The sequence below is a fragment of the Cyprinodon tularosa genome, unplaced genomic scaffold, assembly GCF_016077235.1.
Source record: "Cyprinodon tularosa strain WSP-4 unplaced genomic scaffold, ASM1607723v1 ctg160, whole genome shotgun sequence".
NCBI classification, from domain to species: domain Eukaryota; kingdom Metazoa; phylum Chordata; class Actinopteri; order Cyprinodontiformes; family Cyprinodontidae; genus Cyprinodon; species Cyprinodon tularosa.
This window is the reverse complement of record NW_024038438.1, coordinates 1,435,877-1,448,795: the sequence shown is the minus strand read 5'-3', so window position 1 is coordinate 1,448,795 and position 12,919 is coordinate 1,435,877. Positions and strand designations below refer to the sequence as shown.

General features: G+C 39.5%; 1 protein-coding gene across 1 annotated transcript; it reads right to left on the bottom strand.

Moving 5' to 3' along the window:
• Nucleotides 1–28: 28 nt before the first annotated feature.
• Nucleotides 29–7,967, bottom strand: LOC119780450 (troponin I, fast skeletal muscle-like). The gene is made up of 7 exons (XM_038280509.1): nucleotides 7,846–7,967; nucleotides 6,562–6,597; nucleotides 6,249–6,285; nucleotides 1,489–1,617; nucleotides 1,179–1,268; nucleotides 859–1,032; nucleotides 29–760 (listed from the first exon to the last, which is right to left on the bottom strand). Exons 2-7 carry the CDS (start codon nucleotides 6,570–6,572, stop codon nucleotides 683–685), a joined length of 519 nt encoding a protein of 172 aa, XP_038136437.1. The 5' UTR covers nucleotides 6,573–6,597; nucleotides 7,846–7,967; the 3' UTR covers nucleotides 29–682.
• Nucleotides 7,968–12,919: the final 4,952 nt, after the last annotated feature.

Here is a 12,919-nt window from a genome sequence, read left to right as displayed (position 1 = left end):
TCTGGGAACCACTAAAATCTGCAAAGGATTTTACGAGGGATAATTTATTATTTATTAAAGAACATCAGGGAAATAAAACAATATTGTCTTCAGTCAGAGGTTCCTAGACCGTGAACTACAGTAGACTCTTCCTGCCTACAGCCATTGAAACCTACAGTAACCCGTTAAAGAAATGCCATTGAGAGTTACAACAATGTTTAACTTTGGATTAATTAAACATTTTTGATTCTGATTTAGAATAAATTTAGACAGGACTGGGAGCAGTGAGTTTAAAAAAATGAAAATTAGAATTGAGGGGAGACAGTTGGTGCTGCATAAGTGAAAAGATGTTTACAAATGTAAAACAAAGGCACCTACACCAATCTAAACCCTTGCTTTCTATTTATTCATTTATCTGCGATTGATATTTGAAGAACATATTTAAGCAGGACATTGTTGGGATCAGTATCTTGGACAGTGAAATTTTTTGACTGGAAAAGTTGGAGATTTCAATGACCAACCATACAACAGGTCAACTGCTCTACCTTCTGAGCTAATGTTATTTCTGCATTAAACAAATGTACAATAACAAAAACAGGCTGACACACACTTTTTTTAAACAAAAGATGATTCAATTCAAAATGATGGACATTTCAAAAAGGTGTGAACCGCCCAGAGCAACTGGAGAGTAGAGTTCAGTTCTTTAAGAAGTTTCAAACATCTTCTTTCTGTCAGCTTTGTCCTCAATGTTCTTACGCCAGTCTCCAACGGCGTCTGTGGGCTGAAACACACAATCACAGTGCATTGTTTGTAAAATCCAACAAATCTCCCCACCAAACAAAAAAAATCTAGTCCGATCTTTCTCTACCAAACCCTCACCTCCTCCTTGGTCTCCTTCTTGACCTGCTTCAGGTTGGCCCTCAGGTCTAGATTAACCGTGTGTTTGGAGCCCAGCAGAGCCTTTAGCATAGCATCGGCAGACATACGCACTTTCTTCAGGGCAGGTTTCTTTACTCCAGCCAGGTCCACAACTTTAATCTTTAGATCTTCAATCTGCAAGTAATGAATCTGTTTCAAACTAAAGCTAAATAATATATTCTTGTTTTCTTGACGCAGCACGCTCCCAGCTAGATATAATAGTTGACATTCTGAAATGATGATACAGTAAATTAGATCAAAGTTGTCTGCAGGACACCTACCTCTTTATCAGCTTTGCCAACTTTAGCCTCCAAGTCATATCTCTCCTCATCAATTTTGTCAATGAGAGCATGTAACTTTTTGCAGGTTTCCTTGATGCATTTGAAAACAGTAGGTTATTTATTGGCATTATTTCATGGATGCTTTAGAAAACAGACAGTGATGGATTTTCAAAATACTTCCAAAGGTTTACAGAATTAAACAAAAATAAAGAAAATAGCTAAATTAAACAAGCTGTGGTGGTTATAGTATAACAAATTAGCAGGACAGAGATCCAGATAAAACAAAAAATCCCATACAGTAAGCTCTCACCATGAGGGTAGCCTGGTCTCCACTAAGATTTGGTGGAGGACATTTCTCAGCCATGTACGCCTCCTTAGCTTCAATTACTTCCTTTTTCTCTTTCTCAAGCCAGGTTGCAGCCACTGACAAAATTAAACTCTGTGGGAAAAACAGGAAAGTGAAAAAAACGATTTTCAATATTTACCATAATTTTAGTCTTTATTGAAGCACATATTTCTTTCTATGTGATAATATTTTTTTCTCTAGATTTGTTAAGTTTTTGGGAAAAAAATACAAACAATCAAAGGCAAAAGTAAACCCCAAAAAATTGTTCTATTTCTGTCCATCTTCATTTTCACATATACAATGGCTTTTGTTTTGTTTTTGCTTTTTTAGAGAAATATTTATTTTGAAAAGAGGAAGTGTTGACACTCTTTTATTTTTGACTTTCTGTCTGTTGGTGCACCTGTGCATGTGTACACCGAGCCTCACTGCAGCTCAGCATTCTGTCTGATCATAGCTTGGAACACAGAGGGTGTTGCAAGAAAGAAACGGAGCAGAGAGGTCGTGTGTGACAATAGTCTACTGTGCTAAACCAAATAACACCTCTTAGCCAGGTTTTGGTTGTAGGATTAGAAAACTGTCCTAAAGGACTGAAAACCTCTCTCCTACAGGACAGTGTTCATTAAACATCATCACACTCACACTGAGGTAAATGCCCAACTAGAATAGGAACCGAACTAACGGTCCAACATAAATAAAAGAGAGATTATTTGACTGAGACTATGTGTGGTTTATTTACTTTGGGCTCAGACTGAATTAAAGCATGTGGGGTTGCTGGCTTGTTAAGTTGGAAGCTTCTAATTTGTTTTCAAATAATAACATTTAACTTATGCTGCCCCTATCTCCAGGTACTTCCTAACAAAGCCTTCCTGTCTCCCTTCAAACACTAGTCCACAACGTTCCCAGCAAAGGCCTCTAGTCTTCTGCAATGCATGTTTTATATTTTGGCATACATTTTTACATGAAGAGAGAGAGAGAAAGCAGAAGCACACCAAACTCTGCTATCAACTTACCTAAATAAGAATGCCACTGTTAAATTTAGGGCATGTATACATTTGTGCCAGTGTGGTCCACTGATCATGCACCCTTGACATTTATCCAGGAGGATATCCCTTTGGCTGACTGGTCAGTGCTCATGACTTTCAGCATTTCCATAGATAGGCGTAAAAGTATTTTAAACTAAAATTCATCAATAAACAGTCGCAGACACGGTACCTACTAAAGGCTGGATTAAAAAAGGATTCTTATCCCAATGTTCTCACCAATATTAGTGCACAGCAACAAACTTGACAGCAAATGCTAATGCATTCAAAAATGCTATCAAAATTATCTATTTGCTTGACTTTCTACAAACAGTACCCCACTAAGACAATGTAATAAATCTATTACAACCAGAAAAATTTGAAATAATCCTCATCTTCCTCCAATCCAGTACCACGTCACAGGGGCAGCAGTATCAGCAGAGAATCCCCCAGACTGCTCCTGCCCAAGGCATTCCCTGGTCAGCTGAGAGATATAGTCTCTGCAACATGTCCACGGCCATCTCCTGAACCTACTCCTGGTGGGATGGTTCTGGACCACCTCTCAGGGGAGGCGTCCAGGGGGTATTTAGTAAAGATGTTAAGACACCTTCACAGACTCCTCTCAATGTGGAGGAGAAGCACTCTACTTCCAGGTGATCGGCTCCAACTAAGCTCCTCATCTTGTCCATAAAAGAGTACCCAGCCACCCTTCAAGGAAAGCTTATTTCAACCTGACCTTGTTCTTTCAGTCATGATCCAGACTTTATGACCATGAGGGTAGGAGCATAGACAGAGTGGTAAATCTAGACCTTTACCTTTTCTGCTTAGTCATCACTGCCAGATTATTCTCGAGCCAGTGACTGGAGTGTTCCAGTGTTACCTTAGTGTCTCTGGTTACCTGATCCGGACCTGTTCTGCCTCTCAGCCACTGAACCTACCTGTTCCTGTCTAAGCCTACATGTTCTCTGTTTGTTTGACCTGTCTATGGACTCCAGCTGGATTCTGCCTGTGTACTGAACTAGGAACTGCTTTCTGATACCGATCTGAAATACCCTTCGGTCCAGAATCTTGAGCACGTCCTCGACATCGGCTTTGGCTTCACCCTCTGGATTATTCTGCCTTCCTTTGTCTGCCCGGATCTGATCTCCTGCTTGTTTTCCATCCTCTGGGGCTACAGCATCTGGGACTTTCTGGGCATCGCTCACTGCATTTTGCTGACAGCCGACTGGTTGGAATCTACCTCGTCCTCTGAGCAGGGACTGAACTTTAGGACCATGTTAGTGAATCACATGTTCATAATCTTCCTCTGAAAGCTCAAAATAATAGGTAATACGAAGCGATTTTTATTTTGAAAATATGTCAGACTAAGCAATGTCAACTCCATCAACCTCATCACAGTCCATTTACAATTAACAAGAAAAAATGTCTCATGCCCCAGGTTATGTGGTTAGGGTGGGCAGGTGAGGTTCTGAATCACAACAAGTAAAGTCTATGATATGATATACACTACTCAAAAAAATTAAAGGAACACTTTGTAAGAGTATAGCAGAGTATAGCATAAAGTTAATTAAACTTCTGGGATATTAATTTGGTCAGGTAAGTAGCAGAGGGGGTTGTTAATCAGTTTCAGCTTCTTTGGTGTTAGTAAAATTAACAAAAGGTGCACTAGAGGGGCAACAAGGAGACGACCATCAAAACAGGAATGGTTTTATAGGTGGAGGCCACTGACATTTTTTCCCCTTCTCATCTTTTCTGACTCTTTTCCCCCAGTTTTGCATTTGGCTTGGGTCACTGTCACTACTGTTAGCATGAGGCGCTACCTGGAACTTACAGAGGTTGCACAGGCAGTCCAACTCCTCCAGGATGGCACATCAATACGTGCCATTGCCAGAAGGTTTGCTGTGTCTCCCAGGACAATCTCAAGAGCATAGAGGAGATTCCAGGAGACAGGCAGTTACTCCAATAGAGCTGGACAGGGCTGTAGAAGGTCTACAAGCCATCAGCAGGACTGGTATCTGCTCCTTTGTGCAAGGAGGAGCAGGAGGAGCACTGCCAGAGCCCTACAAAATGACCTCCAGCAGGCCACTGGTGTGAATGTCTCTGACCAAACAATTAGAAACAGACTTCACGAGGGTGAACTGAGGGCCCGACGTCCTCTAGTGGGCCCTGTGCTCAGTACCCGGCACAGTGGAACTCAATTGGCATTTGCCACAGAACACCGGAATTGGCAAGTTCGCCACTGGCGCCCTGTCCTTTTGACAGATGAGAGCAGGTTCAACCTGAGCACATGTGACAGACGTGAAAGGGTCTGGAGAAGCCGTGGAGAACATTATGCTGCCTGTCACATCATTCAGCATGACCGGTATGGTGGTGGGTCAGTGATGGTATGGAGAGGCATATCCGTGGAGGGACACACAGACCTATACAGGCTAGACAACGCCACCCTGAATGCCATTAGGTATTGGGATGAAATCCTTGCACGCATTGTCAGATCCTATGCTTGTGCAGTGGGTCCTGGGTTCCTCCTGGTTCACGACAATGCCCGGCCTCATGTGAGGAGAGTATGCAGGTAGTTCCTGGAGGATGAAGGAATTGATACCATTGATTGGCCCCCACACTCGCCTGACCTAAATCTAATAGAACACCTCTGGGACATTATGTTTCGATCCATCAGACGCCGCCAGGTTGCACCTTTAGACTGTCCAGGAGCTCAGTGATGCCCTGGTCCAGATCTGGGAGGAGATACCCCAGAGCGACATGCACACACGCACGTGGGGGCCATACAAATTACTGAATACCATTTTGAGTTGCTGCAATTAAATTTCAGTAAAATGGACTAGCCTGCCGCATCATTCTTTTCACTGTAATTTTTGGGGTGTCTTTGAGTTCAGCCTTCTGTAGGTTGATAATTTTCATTTCCATCACATGATGTGGCATCCTTTAGTTCCTGACACATCACCCAGTCCATATCAGTATAAATAAACAGCATGATTTTTCCCCCATTGAGATCTGATGTGTTTTCAAAATGTTCCTTTATTTTTTTTAAGCAGTGTATATTATATATACACAGAATATCAGAAATATTTTCACATCAGGATAAAGGGGGACTTTGTTTGACTTGGCGGCTAATGTACACCATAGTTTAGTTTGGGTTACTTTCAGACGTTTCCACTGCCTGGAGAAAATGGTGTAGTTTAATGAGATTTTAATTCCCAAGAAGCTAACCCAGTATGAGCAGCCCATGAGGCATCCAGCTGTCCAGCATTTTGCTTCATAGTCATGAGGCAAAGACAGAGTGAGGATCTAAACTTTTTCAAATCACAGATGTCATTAAATCATTTCTACAGCTCATCACTTCCTCACTTTTGGTTAACTTTACAGTCCAATTCCATTCCATCTGTAAGTAGTTCACATCAGGTTCACTTGAAAGCAGAACAATACGCAGGTTTTAGGCAGACTAGAGTAGCTTTGTGTGATCAGCAGCAGAATTCAGGTAAGCTTTCCCACTGGAGCATATTCGAGGAGACAAACTCCATTTAAAGCAAAATTTTGCTTTAAATGAGAGCTGTGGTTTGAAAGCCCTTTAAAGCAAATCACGGGAAATAATTTCCTAAAAAATTTAAGTTTTCTGTATATGCAACAGGTAATCATTTCAACAGCTGATAAAGACATCATGGATGCCGATGTCAGCAGAGACTCTTCTACCTTCAGGTGGTGCCTGCGGCTTGAACTCATCTTCTTGCTGTGAGGAACATAAAACAAAAATTTTCATGCTTTTTTTCTATTTCTATTTTTCTATTTTAATCCATTAACATATCTCAATCCTATTTATTTTTTTCTAATTCTCTTTGGAAGTTAAACAAATATGAATAATGAATAAAATAAAATAAATAAAATGAATAAAATATTTACACTTTAATATTTTGAAACAAAAGTAAATCTGAACCAAACAACCAAAATCATATACTAATTCTTAAATCCACAAAAAATCATATTGGTAAGAGAAAGCATAACTTACTCGTGAGACATATTGGCAGGTTCTTTTTTTAACAGCCTGTTGGAAAAATGAATAAATAAATCAAACATCACAATTTATTTTTTTTTATTTTTTTGTCACACGATAGGCCCCGCTGTGTCCCCCTGTTTCCTATTATACCTTTAATGAGCAGCTGTGGGATTATTGAGCTAAGTTTAGAGGTAGGGTCAGATGTCACAACTGACGCAGGGAGTGGGATAAGCCACACATCCTCCTGGAATTAACACTCAATTCTTCTCGCAGAAAATAACTTTAGTGAATGTGCTGCAGCAGCATCTTTCTCAGTACTTCAAAACAAAAAAATGATTAACACCCATGCACCAATACCTACTGAAACAAGCTTGCCAAACCCATTTCTTTTACAATTCCAAGCTTAGCTGCTTTAGTCACAAAGCCAACAAACAGAGAAAAGGTCTCATTGTTTAACTTTAACGGGTTTATTGCATCCTTAAAAATATATAAATTTCTCAGAATTAGTTTTAACTTGATTAAAATTTGTATCTACCACTTGAAGCTACCGGTTGTCTCACTTCGTGCAGATTATACCTTGATAATGTAAAAAGGTGTTTTCATTTTTACTTGCTGACAGAATTAACAGATCTGCTTCAAATATCATAAACTAGAATAGAATCACATTTATTTCCATTGTTTCACACAAGAAAAACCTAGTTAGCAGCTCTTGTTGCTAAGGGAATTCCTTACACATATACTGTTTTGACAAAAAATTATAAACTAAATTAAACAAAATAGACCGGCTGCTTTGGGAATCAATGAAAAGCCTTGCTTTGTTTGGAAGAGACTCTTCTCTCTGAGAGGCACAAGCTTCTCCACAACGCTTCTAATTTTTGACAGGGGGATGTAACTTTGATATTTCGGAAAAAATAAATTTGCTTCTTTGAATCTGAGGATATCCTTCTTTCTTCAACTAAGTTAAGTATATATTTTAAATTAACTATCAAAATACTATTACTGCTAACAACCTAAATTATTGTATAACGCTTTAAAAAAAACGATGCAACCTTAAATGTTACCATTACAGAATATGCTAACCAATTTGCAAACCAATTTAAATATCACTAGAACTTTTTGTTCTAAAAAAAAATAAATTGGCACTATCATCCTAAAGGTGATAACGCCAATAACTGGTCCTCTCCACTCAACAATAAACCACCTCTTCTGCACTGCAGGATTTCATAAAATACACAAATATATTTTTCGTACAGAGATACGATGAGTAAAGGAGAAAAAAAAGAAGCCATGTCTCACCTACGATGAAAAAGAAAGCCAGGAAGGAGGACAGTAGAGCCAGTGGGAACAAAACATTATCAGGGTGTTTATATATAAGGGTTCTGATATGAATGTGGAGCTGCTTTTTATGGAAATACAAGATCCTCAGTCCAATCAGCCACCAAGGTCCTGAAATATCACCATCCCCCAACTTCATCTCATCAAGGAGGAGCCTCTATTCATTCAGGGATCCTGCTATTAGTGGAATCCTATAAAGGAAATGAAAAGAGGTACATCAATGATGATTCTCCTTTAGTGCAATTCAAGCAGAAACATTATGAAGAGTTCGAGCTGATATTCATAATGCAAATTGATGATTAGCTGGTATATTAAAATAAAAAACTCAAAAAAAAATGAGATCATCACTGCTGTATATATCTGAATTGTGAACTTTATGATTCAGCTTACCAGACTCTGATAAGCTGTTTAATCACTAAAGTAACACTTTAAACTGCATGACCTCTCTTAAAGTTTTCACAATTATCCAGAAGGTTTTAGCGTCTCATAGCAAGCATGTATAGCATCCCGCTTTTATTCACCTCTCAGTGTCGTGTTTCCAGCCGCAGCTCATTATCTCCAAACATGTTATCATCTGTCAACACTTAGTCTGCTGAAGGCATGTGCTTTGAAAACATTCGTACATATCCTTTTTGTCACACCTCTCTTACAGCTTTGAGTTTCAAACTTTAACGACTTGTTGCTTATGAATCTTTCAAAAAAGGAGACAAAGAGTTAAGGGTTTTAAGAAAGTCTAATTTAGATCCAGTTTGACTCTCATTTGTTTGCAATAAAGCTCTAACATCTGCTATTATACTTTGGGCTTGACCCAGTGTATTAAGTTAACGGTTTAATGGGTTGCAGCTTGGAGCAGTGCCTTAAAGCTGGGCTGTGATGTAGTTGTTGTTGTGTTGTTTTTACCTGTTGATAAGAAAGATATATCTAGCTGTAATATAACAAAACAGTTTATTTATTTAAAAATAAGATTAACATAATCAGTAGATTAAGCAGATAGATTTACTGTGTCTATCTGCTTAATCTACTATAGTTTTTGTGATCATGAACCAGATTATGTGACCTCTACACCTGCCACTAAGCAACAACAGTACCAACATTTTGAATAGTTTTTTTTTATCTTTCAGAGGTAATTTAGCTATTCTTCCACTCACCTGTGAGTTTCAAAACAGAACCAGGAAGCAGACGTGATTCAAATACAGACAACACCTCATCCAAATAAAGCATTTTAATATAGGGCTACACTTAATTCTATAAATATTACCAACTCATTTACTGCCTGGTAAGCATTTCACTTTGGCATAATGGTTGGAGATGTGAATCTGTCCACAGAAAGGCTTCCAGATCTTTCTCTGGCTGCCATGCGGCCTCTCATATTAACACAGGTTATAAAAATAAGGGAGCATGATTTCAGGCAGGCCGGTTTTCCAAAAGAGTATATTTTTCCCCTCCTTTTTTGATCCCACAGGGTGAGATTTTAATCTAAATTAATCTGCAGAGTGTAAGCACAATTCCTAATTTTACAGGATAATTTCATAATCCTGAAAAATTCCTGTGATTTAATATGCAGAGGTTCGTTTACTGATGTGACAATAGCTGTGTTTATGTTAATTTGTTGATATCCTGCTACTTTAAAAAAATATATTTTCTTTTGCTTCCATTAAATACAAACTGTGATTAAAATCATACTATCCTGCCCTGCGATGGACTGGCGACCTGTCCAGGGTGTACCCGTCCTCTCGCCCCCGTAGACAGCTGGAGAAAGGCACCAGCACCCCTCACGACCAGTACGGATAAGTGTGATGGAAAATGGATGAATAGATGGATGCCATAAATCCCTGAAATATACCCCTGTGAAAAACAGAGGCTGGACCCAAATACAACCAAGACAGGTCAGTGACTTTTGAAAACAGTTTATTCAGGAGGGTGTTTGGAGAGCAGGACTGAATCTGAATGGAGCAGACAGACACCAACGTGAAGATGCTGTTCCTGGACTTCAGTTCAGCTTTCAACACTATCATCCCACAGCACCTGGAAAACTGTAACAGCGAGGCTTCAAAACACCCATCTGCAATTGGTTGTAAGAATTCTTCACAAACAGACCTCAGTCAATCTGCGTTGGACACCTCTGATGTCATCATCCTAAGCACATGCTCCCATCAGGACTGCGTCCTGAGCCCCCTGCTGTTCACCCGGATGACACGTGTCTGTGGGCCGGATTTATCAAAGGTTTGCGTGTATTAAAACGTGAGCTATTTCACTGCGCACGCTAAAAAATGTACAAACTGATCTATCAACAGTGTGCTAAAAGGATTTGGTCTTTAAAACGTGCTAAATAGCGCCTGTGATCCATTTAGTACTTTTTCTGCAATGAATATGCAATATGGGGCGTTTACACGCTAAAGTGCGTCTTGTGGGAGGAGAACATGTAAATATATTAATTTAGCACTCGCAAAGTGATTTATCAAACTTGAACGCAATTTTGCTAACGGTATCTGACTCTATATTTAACACGTTTCAAAAGAAGGTGCAAATGGTCTGTATGCGTAATTGCGCACACATGGCAGCGGTTATTGTCGCAAGAAGGAGACATCGAAATGAAGCAAGGAGACGCAGAGAACGCATTTTTTCACTCCGTGTGAATATTTTTGGAATGAACGAGGAAACGATCATCAAAACATATCGTTTATCCAGCATTGCCATTTTGGAGCTGTTGGGGGAACTCCGAATGGATTTGGAGCCAGCCACAAGGAGGACCCACGCAATACCAGATATCACAAAACTCCTTGCAACATTGCACTTTTTTGCATCTGGGTCATTCCAGCATACGGTTGCAGCGAGAGCTGGGATCTCCTAATCTCGTTTTTTCAGAAGTGCTGTCCGACGGGGTCGGGGTTCTCCCCCTGCGCCTGTGGAGCAACGTGCCAAATGCTGGGGGATCTCATCCACAGTCACAGGCCAATACAAAACACCTGTTTTTTTGTTTTTTGTTTTTTTTTACTGCAGCACATACCACCTTAGGGAATAAAGGTTGCCAATTTATAAATAAATAAATAAATAAATAAATATATATATATATATATATATATATATATATATATATATATATATATATATATATATATATATATATATATATATACTTATTTATTTATTTTTGTTGGGGGTCACTGTAAGATTTAAATTTGTTAATGCACTAGTTTGTACAGACTACAAACTACATTGCCGCAAACCACAAAACGCGCAAAACCATCATTTAAATAGGGCGTCTCCAACAGTTTTGCACCTTCCACCAGTTACGCAATCGCTCTTGTTAAATCACCCGCAAACCATGGTTCAGCCCCTCGCGCAAAATTCCACTTTGCGAGCGCAAATTACTGCACGCAAAATTGGATCTTGATAAATCCGGCCCTGTGTCCCCAGGTTCACCAACCAATCATATTGTTAAGTGTGCAGACAACACTACAGTGGTGGGCCTCATTAGAGATGACAATGACCAAGACTACAGAGAGGAGGTGGAGCAGCTGGTGGAATGGTGCAAAGACAAAAGCCTGATCCTGAATGTGGAGAAGCTGAAGGAAATCATTGTTGACTTCAGGAAGAATGGGCTTAATCACGCTACACTGGTCATCAACAGCTCAGCTGTAAAGGTGGTCAGTAGCACCAAATTCTTGGGGGTCCACATCAAGAGGGCACAGAAACACATGTACTTCCAGTATTTTGACTTGATAACACCAAGTCAAAATACTGCATATTTGCACCATATATATTTTATGCTCTGAACTTCCATATCTATGAATTTTTGCACCATGTTTTTTCTTCCACACTGTTTACATTTTATCACTGCTGCACTTAATTTAGTGTTTCACTAAATTACTGCATTTGTTGTTTCTTAGCAGGATTGTCCATTTTAAAACAGATTATAAATTAGGCTACATCATTATAATATGCAAGTCTGTGATTATAAATCAAATTTGTATTTGCTGATGACAGATTTATCGGTCACTACACCTGCAGCTTGCATATCATGATCCAGGATACTGGTCACATTTTTTTCTCATTTTTAGTAGATGTGTTCTTACACTCCTTTTACATGCATCTCCACTCCTTAGGGGGGAACAGCCCAACAGACCCAGGAAGAGATCACCAGACCCCCCAGTGTGGGAAGGGGGAGAGGCAGCTTGAGCCCTAATTCGGGTACCTTCAAAGGGAGGAGAGCAGCAACCCAAAGCCTAGGCTTTGTTGCAGGGAGTTTTCCATCAGTAGTTTTTATTGACTGTCTTGCTTTTCTGTCATTTTTCAACACAAGTTTTTGACCAAATTATTTGTATTTTTATTTCCGTGACACAGCAACCAACAGGCAACATGGCATTTACAGCTTTTGTAATTTATTCCCATCTGCTTGATTTTTAATGGTAGTTTAATTTTGCTGCTCAGCTTGCTGTCAGCACTGCCTCGTTCTACAAACTGGTAAAGTCTCTCTTCTTCGTCTTCCATGTCCTTTCTGTGAATGAAAACCATCTGAGAAGTGCTGGAAGTTGTAACCTTTTGTGGAATTATCTGGGCGGTAATTATTCATATTTGCAATTCTCATGAACACATGCTCAATTACGTACAGGTGGACTGCATCACGTTTATGAGGATCATTTACATAGTTTCCCACAGACTCTGCCCAGGCTGAGGTGCTCTCTATCTGCTCATCATCTCGCTCCAATCTACACAGTGACTTGTTCTGTAAAATCCAGGTCCACCATGTTGAAGTGAAACTGGCCAATTTTATAACAGGGCAGGAGTGGAGCACCATTTGAATTTCAAACAATATGTTGAGTGAGCAACAGCACCAGAATGTGGCATTGAAATCACTACAATCACGTTAGTGTGAATCCACAGTGGTTTTTATTTTTCTTCTGATGATTTCCATGTTCTATAGTTCTATATTCTATTGCTCTTCAGGGTTTACAATATCAGTTCATATCTTTGTGCTCTTTATTATCAGGTGTTTTTAGCCTTTTTATTATTATCTCTGTTTTCTCTCTGTTGT